We start from the raw sequence: 15,309 nt of genomic DNA, 5'->3' as shown, positions 1-15,309 counted from the left end.
AGCCCTGAGGGGTGTTGTACAAACACAGCTTGTTCCTGGAAGGGACTGAAAACACTCTGCATCCCAGGAGTGAGGCACTCCACAGGACTGGCATTCCAGCCCCCACCAACAGGAATCCCGCTTTTTAAAATAAGAGGGAGGATTTTAACAACCTAAACCACTGAAATGTTCCCCTTCTCATGGGTCAGTGTAGGAAAAGGCTGATGTGGCAGTCTCCTCTGCAGCACATCCTGGGCAGGAAGAGGAGAGCTGGGACAAATCCTGCCATGCTGGATGGGAGAAGGAGATGCTTGATGCCCCTTTCCCATTCCATCCCTCCTACTGGTGTTGCCTCTCCGCTCCTCTGCGGGTGTCCCAGCCCCAGCAGGTGGCATTGGAGAGCTGGCAGGGAGGCGACAGCCTGCCCTGGGGCAGGAACTGGAAGAAGTGATGCTGATGGGGTGCACAGCTACAGCCAGGGGACACCCAATGGACACCCGGTGCAGTGTGTGCTGCTCTCACCTCCCAGCCCATGTCCCATTCTTCCCACTCCCCTTTCCATGCCCTGCATTGCTGCTCTCCCCACCCAGTTCAGAAGTCACAAGACACATCCTGCTGTCCTGTTAACATCCCACCCTTGCAGCATCCTGGGTGTTTGCACCCCACCCCCTCGGTGCCAGGGACAGCTGGATTCTGCAAGCGGAGCAGCACCTGGGACCAACAGATCCTACAGAGAAGGCAGTAGCCAGCCAAGCTGTGTCTGTGGCCATCCCATGACCTAAATACAGCTGTTTCATGTCACTAACCAGCAGCAGGTGGCCAACACCAGTGCAGGCCTGGCCCTCGTTGTTCTGGGCTCCTCCAGTGACAGAGACAAGCCAGTGCCTCTGTGGGAGGGTGTGGCCTTGCCACAGCTCCCTTTTGGCACTGTTTCCAGGGCATTCCCACCACCCAACCCTCATTCCTGCCCTTGGATGCTACCCGTGCCAGGAATGAAGCACCAGGAGCCACACAACCCCACCACTCTGCCAGCTGGCTGCATGGAGCACGATCCTCATCCAGCCCCTCTGCCACCCACCTCTGCTCAGCTCTTCTCCTTCACCTCCCATTTTCCTTTGCTCCTCCTGTTCTTCGCTGCTTCTCCTGCCGCCCCTGCTTTCTCCTCCCCCTCCATCACACATCCTACTCCACATTTGCTCTCTCACTCCTTCTCACAGCTCTCTCCACAATGCATTTCCACAAAATACCTCCCTCCTCATTTAATTTCTATTTTACTTCCTGCCTCCTTCAGACAGCTTTGGACTTCATGGACTCCGAGGAGAGAGAAAAAGGTACCAACAAACTCCCCAGACAGGCAGGTATCTCCTCCTCCCCACCTCTGAGCTTTTCCCTTTCTTAAAGGTAAAGATCTCTATGTTGAACATCTCCAATCCCCGCTTGGCTTATCCAAAGGGGGACAAGCTGTAGGTTTGGTGGTGGTTGACATCCCTGTGCCAGGGCTGGCAAACAACCTCTACAGCTACACCAGGCTGGATTCACACCTACCCCTGCAGCCTGCTACACAGGGATGGGATCCAGGCTCTAAACTGGCAGCCACAGGCTCTGCAAAGGTGAGGGGTGCCAGTGAGGTATGAAGAGGTGAAATGAAGGCTCTACCCTGGAGGTGGCTCCGCCCAGCAGGAGAGCTGAGGTGATCCATCCCTTCCTGCCAGGGCACACCCACCTGAGAGCACTCCACTCCACTCTCTTCCACAGCAGACTCAGGTGGAGAGAACAAGCCCTCTGCAATTCGCCCTTGAAAGCCCTCCATGACTCAGGAGCCTGCTTATCTGGGAGATCCTTGTCATCCCATGACTCAATCACAACAAACATGGCTCACAAGCAAATCTTCTCTGCAGAGCACATACGGATTTGATGTTCTTTGTAATGGCCGCTCAGCTCTCTGACTTGTCCCACCAACAACTCACAAGGTCCTGGTATGTGGACACTCCCTAAGAGGGTGTAGCAGGATCACAGGGGAAGTCGATGGAGTCTGACATGCAGAGAGCAGATCTGTTCCAGCTTTAATTTTGTGTGGAAACAAGCAGACTTACCACAGGACCACACCTACTTTACCATGGTATTTTACAGCCTGTCAGAGACACTGCTGGTCAGGGGAGACATGTCCTGCTTCTCCCCTCACCGGGACGAACATCATCAATCAAACCAGAAGAGCCAAGAGGGTGGGGGGGAAACAAAAGGAAAAGAGGAGGGCAGAGAGATAAAGAAAAGGAGATGGAAGCAAACATCAGAGTTTGAGCAGGAACTACCTTTCTTGGACACTTTCCTCCCCTCCTTAACTGAGCTGTGTTTTTTAGTGGCCTTATGGGTGCTGGCAGCTTGCGGCACACGGGTGAGGTGCACGGGCAGTCCGGCGGCTGACATCAGAATAGCTGTCATGCCTACAGTGGGTACGAGGTCAACATGCAGGAAGGAAACAACGGGGAAACACATTCATTAAAAAAAAAACTTTAACCTTTCAAAGAAAATAAAAAGAAAATAAAGTAAAATAAAATAAAACCCAAGTCCTTAGTTCTGAGGGCATAAAACGTCTGAGAGGTAACAGGGCTGGAGTCGGCACAAGGAGAGGATCTGAAGGTTTTCAGAGGGAGGAGCCCGGGCAGCAAATTAAGGGAGGGAAATGTGGGCACGTGTCTTGTCTGTGACCCTCTGTGCTAGTGTGTGAATAGGACCTTCCTCTTTGGGCTTTAGGGCTCCTCAGGCACCGAGTCTGCTGTGGTGCAGAGTTCTCCCACTCACCAGAGCCCTGGAAGCAGCCCTGAAGGATGAAGATCATCACCCATAACCCCTAAAAGGTCCTGCCCAGCTGCTCCCCCCTAAAGCTACTCATTTCAACAGTGTCACACTGAACCAATCCCCAGAGTGCAGCTGAGCTGCCTTCAAGCACCAGGGCAGAGCTGCCCCACACAGCTCCCCACACCCTCTCCTCCCTGGCACTCCGGTTTTTCCTCATACCCCCAGCAGCAATGCAATCCTCATCCTCCCCCATCCCAGCCAGCTGAATCCATGGAATGCAGTTTGATAAAACTAATGAATCATTGAAAAGGACAGCCATTCCCTGAAGGTAAAATTGGCACACAGAAAGCTACAGGACTGATCATGCTGATCCGAGATGATGTTTGCCTGGGAAATCCAGGCTGGTTACAAATCATAACGTTTCCAAGGTACCATACTGCTCTCACACTTAAATCCAAGAGAACACCTGCTTCTGCTTTCCCAAGAGCAACTTCCCACCTGCAACAGTCAGCACCAGAAATAAGAGAAAATGCTTATAGCTGCAAACCAACAGCAGAAAACCTAAAAGCCAGCATTCCCCCAGAAATCCCCTTTGAGAGCAGACCACGCAAACCACACCCTAATGCTACAGATATTCCTGCTCAGTAATGCATGGCCAAAGCAGAGATTTCCAAGCATTTATTTTTGCAAGCCTCTACTTGGCCATGTGGGGAAAGGAAGATTCTAGAGCACACTTGTTCAGGACAAAAATGAGGCACCTTGCCCACACATGACTGAAAATCGAGTTATGATGGGAAGCATCAGCTTTGTGTGTAAGTGGTAAGACTACTTTCTGCCTCAAATATGCAACCAGTCAAGAACTTCTGTCCTGTGACTACAAATCCCCTGTGCAAAGCCTGTGTCAGTGTCCCACGAGCAGAACTACTCCTACACAGTGCTGACCACAATTTGTACCTCCTTTTCGTAAGGTCTGAGCACAAATATTCCAGAAGCTGTTCAACTCCTTTCTTGACAGCTGAAGTAGAATGGTTTTACTAAAACTTTCCTACTTAAGGATCAAAAGACAGACAGAAGGGGTTTCACAATACAGGGAGAGGGGCAGAGACAGAGGAAGGAGTTTCCCCAGGGTTGCCCAAGAACTTTTGGAAGAGCTGGGCTGACCACAAGACCAGGCTGCCCAATGGATGGTGAAATGCACTTCCAAAGGGGAACAGGTAACCAGGCAGCCACGGATCACCCTCAAAGTGGACCTAGATCTGAGATCTACAGTTCTCCCAGTTCCCAGGAGCTGCAGAGCCAGAGGACCTCCAAAGCATACAAACACGGGGTTAGTACCCCTTGCCCTCCTGACAGCACCAGGCAGAGCCGAGGAGAGCTCATCAGATCCAGAAATTTCACCACCAAAATAACTCCCTTAAAGTCCTAACTAAAGGCCACAAGCCTATTGCAAGCTCTCAACCCATCAAAGCCAGCAGTCCACTACTCCCAGGGAGCCCTAAGGAAGAGCATAAATGTCCCCAGAACAAAAGCTACTTGTTTTTTCAATAAGTACAGCTGAGAGACCCAAAGCCCAGCAGCAAAGCTGCCCCCTGCACCTTTCAGGTCCTTTCCCCTTCCAGCAGGGAACAGTCAGAGATACTCCAAGAAGAGCAGCAGCAATCACTCTGACTAGAGAGGCTGGAGGAACAATATTCTTGAGAGACAGGGGAAGATCTCCTGCCACAGCTGGGGAAATCATCTCAGCCTGACCCCACTGAGGCTGCACAATAGTATTCCTAGAACTGGTGCAGGAAAGGAACATGAAATTTGTCTCTAAAAAAGCTGTTTCTAAGCAGTGCAATAGCACTGATTGCACAGACTGACATTTGAAAAGCGAGTCCAAAGACTAACAGGGATTATCACCACCCACGCACAGCTGACTGATAGGCAAATGCAAAATTAATGTGCTCTTCTGAAGAGATCAATACTGTCTTGCTAACATTAGCATGCAGAACCCAGGAAAAAAGAGAAAACAGAAGCACAGGCTGAACAACTGGGTTCAGACTCTCAGTAGCAGAGGGCAACAAAATTCAGACTAAGCAAAAAGCAGGAGCCACAGAACCTCATGTGAGTTCAGCTACTCGGTAACGCAGCCCCCCTTGTAGCTGGAATAAGGTGTCCAAAACTGTCTGCCAGCATCATGAATCATCACAAAACAAACCCAAAAAACCACCAAAGCAAACAAAAAAAACCAACAAAAAACCCCAAAACACCCCCCGCCCAAAAAAAAAAAAAAATCAAAAACCAACCAAAAACCCCATTTGTTCCATTAACTTTTTGGTTTTTGAGCTGTGAACCCACCTGCAACTCCACACAGACATACAGCACAGGGCAAACATGGGACCAGGAGAATTACCCCAACTCAATGTTCTCCAATCTCAAATTGCTCAAGAAAAGGTATAAACGGTAAATTACCTTTTCTTGGCCAGTTTTTAAGCTTCTGCTACCTTTGGAGCTACATGCAATGAATCATCTTCTGCAGATTCAAGTAAAGAGAGCATTCAAAAAGGTTCTGGTGTTACGCTCTGCTGCCTCATGTCAACCCCCAGTAGCCATGCTATGCTGCCTTTAAAGTTCAAATACAATACTGGAAATCTCAGCATTAACAATCTTCCCACAAGTTGGGTGACTGGAGTCCCCAGGAAGGGACATCCTCTGAGCCAGGCCTTAGGTGAGAGGGTGTTTTCCTACAAAGTGCCACAACAATACAGACACAAGTCACGTGGGCAGATTGAGCATCCAGTTCTGACCTGTGGACACAACAATTTCAAGTCAGAACCTGTTCCAGGCATGTGTGGAGTTATGCCAGGAGCAAGTGGAGCCCTGGCCCTGGATAAATTCTCACCTGAATACAAGTTGCAACATGACAAGCTTGCCCAGACTAAGACTGCTTTGGAGAGCTGTTGTGAGAGTTCCTGCTGCTCACTAGCTAGTCCAGGAGCTTGAAAAATATTATTTTCTATGTTCACACTTTCCACTGGGCTCTGGGTTTCTTCCCTGCAAGGACTGCAGGAGGAAGGGGACAGAAAACCTTGCAAAGAATCCTTTGGGATCTGATCTGATTCTATGTGTGCAATAACCACATGCAGAACTGCCTTTCTTCTCTTGCTCAAAGCCTCTTATTGGGCCAGAAACACAACATTAGTGGCTCCTTGGGGTAAAATTATTTTCACTGGAGCTATGACAACATCCACCAACTTTTTTCAGCCTGCTGTGTAAATAAGGGACTTTTTGTAACATCCTGTACAGAAGCTGAGCACAGGAAAAACACCCTGACATTATGTAATGAGTGTTGGCCACACAGTCACACCCAGCCCAACACGCCCCTTTGGCCACCAGCTCTGGTCACTGGCCTGGATTTGCACAGACCTCAGGCTGGTACAGGGCAGAGCTTACCTTCAGATAATGTGAGATCTCAGAAAAGCATTTGTACAATTGTATCCACCAGCAAAATCAGTATGGTTAGCACATTCCCAAATGCCCCAGCTCCAGGAAACATGCAAACAAGAAAAGCTCGGTTTTATTTAACAAAAAGCTCCTTTTCAGATTTCATCTTAAACAATAGTATTAGAAGGGCCTTTATAAGAGCACCTTGCCACCCCTCAGCCCCAAGGCACACCAGCTAAACTCCCTTATTCCCAAGAAATGTTAGTCCAGCTGATCCTTCAACACCAACACTGTGGTTAAACAGTTTGCTTAGACCTGTTTGGCATTTCACTGTACTGATCAAATAATTGGGGGAAAAGAAAAAGCTTAAAAGACAAGTTCCACATGCACCATGAAGGATTAAAACAGCAGAAAGCAAAGAAAAAAATTGTACTTTCTTGTACAAAACATGGTTTTAAAGTCAGCTTCATGATTTCTGGGATCCCGAGAGGTGCTTTCAGAAGATGTGGGGTTGACAGTGTTACAAATCCCTGACTCAAATCCCCAGGCACCCATCACACAAACAAAACCCAGTTTCTAATTCAGACTCACAGGACTCCTCATCTCCTGTTTAGCCACCACAGCTTCTCTCTGCATCCAAGAGATGCACCTGCAGCAGTTCTCAACATCACCCATGAGATTCAGGGGTTGTATCTGTAGCTTCAAACCAGAGCTAAAGCTGCTGAGGCACCAGGGAACAGAGACCAAGGGTTCTGAGACTGCTGGACACATTTTCCAAAATAAAGCCTCCTTCATTTATGTCTGAGACTTCTCTCTCCCTCACAACATTGTCCCCCACCCTTCTCCACTGATGTTGTAGGAAGCAGTCATGCAGTGGGGACTGGAGGAACAAAAGGAGCCCAGCCTGTGTTAGAGAATCACCTGAGTAACGACTAACTTGAACACCATCGGCAGGATTTTAATTATGAACAAAATACCACTTCCCAGAAGAGGTTCTAAAACCAGAAAGCAGAGCATAGGGAGGAAGAAGGTGTCCCTAAAGACCCAGCCAATTAATATTTCAACAAAACTTTTTCTTTTTACCAGAACTCCATTGCTTGCTTTTCACCAGAAATATCCGCAGAGATTTATTTTCCTTCCGCTCCCTAATTAACTTGTATTAATCTTTCCTCTGCTTCTATGTGACTTTGAGGACTCAAATTCAGATTTCCCTCCTCCCTTGCACCTCTGAGGTGTGGGACACTTGGCAAAAGGCAGCACAGCACCCAAAGCTGTGTTCTGTAAAGGCATCGATCTGAAGGAGACCCCAAGGAGTTGCTTCTGCACTTCCCTGCATTCCTGTGTGTCTCCTGCTGGCTGCCTCAGGGAGAGGTAAAGAGTATTAAAATGAGTAATTATCTTTTCTTTTACACCCCCAGACTGCAACAACAGAGATACCAAGTACAAATTTAACCATTTTATTGTATTAAATGGTGGCTAATGGTTTATTCTATTGGGATTTCCTGCAGCCTTTTACATCTAAATGTGGCACCACAAGGCATAAACAGACCACACACATTCACCTCTTCCACCTCTTGTACATGGAGAATGAGATCACAGTTAACACAGCCTGGATTCATCAGAGCTCTTCAGCTCTGTGCTTTATTTACCTTTATGTAATTAAGTACCTAATTACACAGTCAGTGCTAACAGCCAGGGCATGAAAAGCAGAGCTGTTATAAGCAAGGGGAGTTCTGCTCAGGTCACCCACCAAGACAAGGTCTGAGCTTGACTTTACACCTCGTTTCCACAGCGATTTGCTAAGGAGGAGACAGATGGGCTGCATGCTGTCAGAGGACACCTGTGTTAGTCTTCATGCAGTGCCAGTTTGGCTACAGATACAGGCAAGGCAGTTTTCATGATGGTGCCAACATTAGATGAAGGGAAACATCAATCCTGAGGATCCTTTTTACACAGGGTAAAACCTAGCACTCAAGAAGAGACCAAACACCCTTTCTGGAATAAAGTGGGAACCATTGCCTTGAAAAACAAGAATGTAACTGTCTCTGCTTGCTCAGGAGCAAAGGTTGGTATCCCTGGAGCTAATAACCTCAAGAGACCATGCATGGACAAGAGCCAGAGGAAGGAGAGGATTAACAGACATTTTGTAGTGTCTGAAACACAAAACTCCAGAAAATACCAGAAATCAGATGTTTTCCACTCCTCTACCAGGTTATGATAGAGTTTTGAGTACACAGTTGGTGCCGGTACAGAGACCTCTGCTCTGGGCAGAGCACCCAAATTCCCCAGCACCACCATACCAGAGTCACTGTTTTGGCACAGCAATGCTTCCACTGGGAGAGGACAGCACAAATTGTCATTTTCAAGACAATGCCATTTCAAAACTTTAACAGGCAAATCTACTCTGAAAAGGAGCACTGAAAACTGGCACTTTCATCCCTCCCAGACACACTTCTCAGTATATTTAGTCCTGTGTTCACAGGTTTGGATAACAAGCAAGCCTGCATTCTGCTGCACCAGGAGACAATGTCTGATTCAACTTCTCCCCTTTCCCAACACAAGGCATCACAATCCTCTTTAAGCTAAAGACCACCTGAGCTTTTTAAATAAAACCACATTGTAAAAAGTCATATTAAAAACCACACAAAATCTCACACCACTTCTCTCCTTTGACTTTATAAAAGCAGAAAATAGCAGCCAGCACTGAGCTTGCTTCACATACCCCTTCCTTTGCTACTTGCTCATCCACATGTACAGAAGATGATGAATAGCCATGCCTCAAACAATCCCACTTATTTTGAAGCGTCAGCATGAGAAAAAAAGTTATTAAGGCTTGTCCATCCTATTCTCCCCCAGATTTGCCCTGTTTGCTTTTCTGGAAAGTCTTTGGGTCTAAAACCTTAACTGCCAGCAGCATTTCTGACTCTTTCCAAAAGTCAAAAATGGAAAGTAAGTGCCACAGAAAGGCAAACCTCTCACTCACCTCATCCTAAGGATTGAGCAAATAAAGCACAGGGGGGTTCTTACCTGCCAGGGCCTGGTTCACTCTGCTGGGTTTAGACATCTTCACAGGCAGAGTTTGGGCACTGGAGAGAGAGAAAAAGGGATGACTTTAACAGCAAGGATCAGAGACAAACAAAACAGAGACAATTCAGCAATGCACTACTCCCTCTTGAGGCCCAGGGCCCTGGATATATTAAGAGGGATTAATTGCTCAGATGAGCCCCAGCTGGGACCCTCACCCATGCACCCTTCTCCCACTGGTCCAGCAGCTGTATTTAAGGAGCTGTGTCCTTACCAGAGCTCTCTCCTAGATTCACTTACCTGCAAGGTGGGCCTTAGGGCTGTGCTGTATGTAGCTGCTTCCAGCCCCATCTCCTCCTGAGTCATCCATTCCTCCTGCTGGACCCTGCTCTGATCCTGTGATACATCTCTGCTCTTGCTACACCACCACAGAGCTTCCTATGAGCAGCCAACCTGCACTACACATCCAAGGGGGATGTGGGGACAAGGGAGGAAAAGCTGGAGGAGACTTAGAAGAGCTTAACCCCCATTTTTATTTGGAAATCAAGAGAATTTGGACACCCAACATCCCTTTTAGAGTCCTCATCTACTTGTTTTGGCAGTGCTGGCAGCTGTACTTCGAGTTTGGGATACGTGGGCAGCCAGGGTTATGCCATTAGCTCGCAGCAGGAGTTAGGGAGGAAAGGGGAGCAGCAACATCAACACTGATGTGGGGGTCACTAGAGGAGAAAGAAAGCTGGATCCACACGAGCAGAGCAGGAACATTTGAAATCCAACATGCTGGCACAGAGGAGCCACCCATGGGCTTTGTCTCATGTGCCTGGGATGGATGAGGCTCATGCACCTCAGCTGCAGTTAATACATGGTGCATTCAGACAACAATCTCCATGGGCTCTCCAAAATTACAGAAACCTGTTCAGCTGCTTAGGAATTCAGAGACTAAGGTGGTCAAGAGCCCAAATCTCACCCACTATTTAGGGGAAAACTTCTTCTGTCCAGCTGGGATGCAAGAGCTGCCTTGCCCAAAACGGTACCACAAAGGTCCCTCCTTTCAGTCTTGCTAAAATCTTTGTTCCCATTTCCGTAACAATGACCAGGGCTGAAAATATTTTTGAGTGACACATGGCTGTCTTCCACCCCTGACAGGGAGGCATCCCCACCTCTCCCCTCTCCTACCTGCCACGGTTTGGAATGGGTTCCTGGAATGGGTTCCCACACGTGCTCTGAACTCCCTGAAGAGCCCCAGGCAGGACCAAGGGCTTGATGCAGCTCTGGCAGCCTGGCCAAGTGAGACCAGCACCCCCAGACCCTTATAAAGCTCTCCAGACCACAGAGGTTTCCCTTCTGCCTCTTTCAAAGTCTGTGCTTTCCCTTCTGCTGCCCCAAATTTTGCAATGCCTTCAAATGATGCAACGGACTGCTGTGGCTACAATTCAAACCCATCAAACACAGGGGAAATCTTCCCCGTGATTTCAAAGGGCTCTAAATCAGATGTCTTAATGACTCTCTTTCTTTCCCGATTCACCCTCTTAGTCACAGCTCTTTCTCAGGTACTTCCTGACTTGTTTATCTCAGCCCTTTGCGTCATCTCTGCCCCTATAATCCTCTTCAGAGGATGGCAAGGAGCAGGACTCCTTGTTCGCCAGCTGCAGACACTTGAGGACCAGGAACTTGAGAGAACTGCTCCCAAAAAACCAGAGACATTGGACATTCCCTCACTTCCTCCTCCAACTAAGAAGCCAAGAAGACACCACTGAGCCTGTGACCCTGCATGTGACAGATAATGAAGAGTTTGTGTTTCATTGTCATGCCCTGAGATGAAGCAGCACCTTGGGCGCTTTCACTTCCCCATGGAAGGTAAAAATAAAATAAAGCACAGAGCTGAACCTTCCACTGTGCCAGGAAAGGAGGTGGGGGCAGGGGATCCTCCCAAAAGGCTGGAGCATGGGGTCATTACACCTGAGGCTGGAGAAAGCAAACCCAGAGCTGCCCTGGGAAGGTAATCACTGGTAACCACGCTTTGAAAAGATGGCAGAGAAGTTCTGCACTCTTCTTTCCTCATTGCAAGGCTCAAATCCAAGTCATCCATGAATCAGAACTTGTATGAAGTTGTCCTGGTTTCAGCTGGGATGGAGTTAATTTCCTTCCTAGTAGCTGGTACAGTGCTGTGTTTTGGATTTAGGATGAGAATAATGCTGATAACACAGGGATGTTTTAGTTGTTGCTGAGCAGTGTTTACATTAAGTGAGGCCTTTTCTGCTCCTCACCCCACCCCACCACTGCAGAGGCTGGGGGGCACGAGAAGCTGGGAGGGGACACAGTTGGGACAGCTGACCCCAAGTGCCCCAAGGAATATTCCAGACCACAGGATGCCATGATCAGAAGAGAAAGCAGGGGGAAAACTACTGAGGGCTGTTGCTTGGGAACTGGCTGGGCATTGGTCAGTGGGTGTGAGCAATTGCTTAGTGCATCACTTGTTTTGTACATTTTAATTATCATCAGCATCATTACTTTCTTTCCCTTCTCTGTCCTGTTAAACTCTCTTTATTTTAACACAATATTTTTACCTCTTTTTTTTCAATTCTCTCCCCCATCCTCCTGGGGGAGGATGGAGTGAGCTGAGGGGCTGTGTGGTGATTAACTATCTGCTGGGTTAAACCACAAGAGAAGTGAGAAGAGCCCTTGAGGTCTGCAGAGAGAAACAGGTAAGTACTTGATGCATTTGCAAGCAATCAAGTTTGGGAAGCTGTGAGTGCACTGCAGATAAATTACCATCCATGAGCCAGGAAACAGTCACTGATCAGATGCACTCCTGGGGTAAAGGCAAAGTGTGTCAGCTTTGGCTGCTGGAGGCTTTGAGCCAACCGATGTGATGATGGGAGAAACCAAATACTTCTTATTTCACTAAATACACACATTCATTAGCAGCATCTCAGCTAACAGTGCTGTGGGATGTGCTGACCCATCCACTCTGCAGCATGGGAGCAGGGCTGCCACGCTCCTCGAGGTCTGTGACAACAGCAGAGAGCCCAAAGGCTGATGAAATCAAGGGAAATCCACACTGCTCTGAGGTACCACAACACTGCCTGGGCCGGTCTGCAGCCACAGTGTGTGGGAGGAAGTATTGCTGTGCCAAAAAAGGTGAGGAAATGTTACTCAGAGCCCACCCTGGGTCTGAAGTGGGGTTTTGGGGGGGAAAGGGATGAGGTAACAGGGAAGGATATTGTTATTATAGTGTAACATGGGCTGTGCATCCAATAATGGAACAGCACAAGCTCAAGATATTCCAGCATCACCATACCAGTGCTGGCTTCTGGGGAGAGGTCCTGCTGATTTATTGAAAACAGCTCCGTTCGGAGAAAAACGGATGTTTTGATTAAGGGAGATCTTGGCAGCATCAGTGCAAGAGCAAGCACTGCAGTGTGGAGAGATGAGAAGGATCCACCGAGGCACCTGCTCCTGCTGCCCACAGAGATTTCTTGCCAGGCAGTGCCTTTAACTCCTGGCCAAGTGTTCAGGCTGTGCTTGCAACACCTGAAAGTCAACGCCTGAATTCTCTGAATGTTTCCTGGTATTGATTCTTCCTTCCTGGCCCAATTTTGTCCTGCTGTTCACTGCAGCTCCTGCTCTCCCACTGCTCTGTGTGCTGGATGTTCCTGAGTGTAACAGGGATCACCAGGTTGTGAATAAAAGGATGCAAAACAAGACAGTATCCTTGGAGATTCAGCAAGAAGATCCTGGTAAGATTTCCCATCGCTGGTTCCCAGGCACTCTGCTATGGGAAGCAGGCAGGGCAGACGGATATTTCAGCATGGCAAACCCACTCGCTTCTCCAGAATTTCAAGAATCTGCAACACCAGTGAGACAGCAAAGCACAAGTCCAGCGAGTAAATGTGTCAACAGCTTGGAATCCAGGGCTGCTGCCACTTCAAACACTGAGTGGCCAGGTTGGAGCCATCACCTGAGCCACACATACACAATATCCTAAAGGAGCAGAATTAGGGAAGCCCGTAGGAACTCATCCTCTCCACCTGATACAACCCTTTCTTCCTTCCTCTCCCCTGCACACAATCAGCAGGCCACAGATCTCTGTATCATGGCCACAGATCTCTGTATCTCAGCATCTTTGTAGCCCTCTGGGGAATAGCCAGTACTTCTCCTCACAGATCAGGGCAGCATCCAGCCCTGCTTCACACTAAGTGCTGCCACAACACCTCAAGGTCCAAACCCCTTCCCAGGGCTCCCTGAGTGTCCGGTGACATTAATGACCCCACCTGGTGGTAGCACCATGCTGGCTAAAGGGCTGCAGGACAAGTCACAGTGGGCACAGTGGAACCAGCACCAGGAGAGCTCCTCACCACCCAAGGAGCTCATGGGAATGCCTATAGACAAAGGTGAAGGATACAAAGGTGGAAAGAAAAAAGGAAAGGCCCTGGCTAGGGTCCCTCCTGATCCTACAAAGCATGTTGTTCCCCATGGGGGATTTTGGGGTGCAACAGCAGACCTTTCTTAGGAACACCCCAATTCTGCCAGCATCCTTTTCCAGCTCCCAAGACCCCCATTCCCTCTGGTTTTATACAAAATCCTGCCCCCCCTGAGCTGCCTGCCTTATTTGTAGGCACAGTCCAGACCAGCAGCCAAAGCCACATAAGCTCAGAGAAGCCTGCAGAGCTACTGTAGGGATTTGCCTGGCTGGGACACTAATTAATATCCCTCAGAAGATTGCTTCCTGCAGCTTTAGTCGCTCATATTACAAGCAGGGCACTCCTTACTGTGCTTCAGGAGGTCTTACTCTGTAATTAGACAGCACAGTGCAGGAACAGGGGAGCTCTTGCCCTAGGGAATTGATGCTTTCCCATGTGGGGTGGGAAGGATGTGCCAGGAGGTGGCTGGGATCCTGGGGAGCTAAGCCCTGCTTCCCAGATCTGGTTAACAGTGCTGAGATAAGGACACAACCCTAGCCATGGCACATTCCATGTGCAGATTCCAGCACTGCCTGTGAGAGAGGCTGGATTCATTAACTGTGTTTAATCCACGAGAGGAAACTAATGCACCAAGAAGCAAAGTAACTTGCCCACATGTATGTAATTCATTAGCAGCAAAGCCAAGGATATTAGCATCTAGTTAAGCCTTGGCACTCCTCTCTGGGTTTTCCAGTGGCTTTGACCCTCTTGAGAGCAGGAGGAAATTAAAGTGCATTTGGCAGTGCCGAAGCTCCGCCTGCTCTCACACCAGCATCCGCCCTCCAGCAAGCAGGAAATACATTTAATCACCCTCAGTGGCACAGCAGCCCGGGCATGCCCCTTCTGGGGGCTATCCCTGCCTGCTTGCCTGCTAGAAATAACTGTCACAGCCACACAGGGACCCAGGCAGCTTTCCAGGATGAACTGCACCTCGTTCTCAGCCCTGCAGGAGAGAGGTGCTGCCATATTTAGCTGTGTTTCCTGAAGAAACTGGGTGTAAACAACTACACTGCCTTTCAGTCTCTCCCAACGAGTTTTTGAGCCCCCCTGCCAGTTGCAGCTCAGCCACCTCTGCAAGTTTTGTGGAGATCAGCAGTTTTGTAAAAGCAAGAAATCTGTCAGGGCTGCTTTGGAGCCAAAGCTTGTGGGGTGAACACAACACAACACAACCTTTAGCAGACACCAGAGGATCCACCGTGGTCCAGTGCTCCCATCCCTTGGGTCTCTTGAGCATGGCCCAACACAGGAATTTCACATCACAGCTAAGAGAACACAGCCAGAAACCCTTGGCAGGATAATTAACGCAGGATAATTAGCCAAAAAGGTTAGACTATTGGGTGATACAGGACATTGACTGCAAGGGAAGGGGAACTAACGACCATGCTATGTCTGAGGGGGGGAAGACAGGGAACCTAGAGGATAAAATAACCCAGGAATGCTCTGGGCTTAGGAATTAAAGGAAACACATTGTTAGAGTTTGCTACTCAGGTTTCCCCTAATTCACAGAAATTAAAGGATTTTCTGCTGGAACATGGGTTTCATGAGCCCAAGACTGTAACCCCAGCCAGGAGCAATTACACCCACCCAGTGGCATTTCTGACTCAATCCTAGCCCAGGGGTG

The 15,309-nt window shown here is 48.7% G+C and overlaps 1 protein-coding gene across 4 annotated transcripts in view; it reads right to left on the bottom strand.

Annotated features, from left to right (window-relative positions):
• The window catches only part of DTX2 (deltex E3 ubiquitin ligase 2), a 35,231-nt gene that overhangs the window by 7,260 nt on the left and 12,662 nt on the right, over positions 1-15,309 (bottom strand). For 3 of the 4 annotated variants that reach the window (XM_048324549.1, XM_048324550.1, XM_048324552.1), the window contains 2 exons: positions 9,229-9,287; positions 2,289-2,420 (listed from right to left, as the gene is read on the bottom strand). In XM_048324549.1, coding sequence (XP_048180506.1) covers positions 2,289-2,420; positions 9,229-9,287 — 191 coding nt within the window. The remainder of the gene's footprint in view (positions 1-2,288; positions 2,421-9,228; positions 9,288-15,309) is intronic. The other variant, XM_048324553.1, reaches the window with a different exon arrangement.

This window comes from Corvus hawaiiensis, chromosome 20 (assembly GCF_020740725.1).
Source record: "Corvus hawaiiensis isolate bCorHaw1 chromosome 20, bCorHaw1.pri.cur, whole genome shotgun sequence".
NCBI lineage: Eukaryota > Metazoa > Chordata > Aves > Passeriformes > Corvidae > Corvus > Corvus hawaiiensis.
Note: the sequence above shows the minus strand (reverse complement) of the source record. Positions and strands in the feature narration are given on the sequence as shown.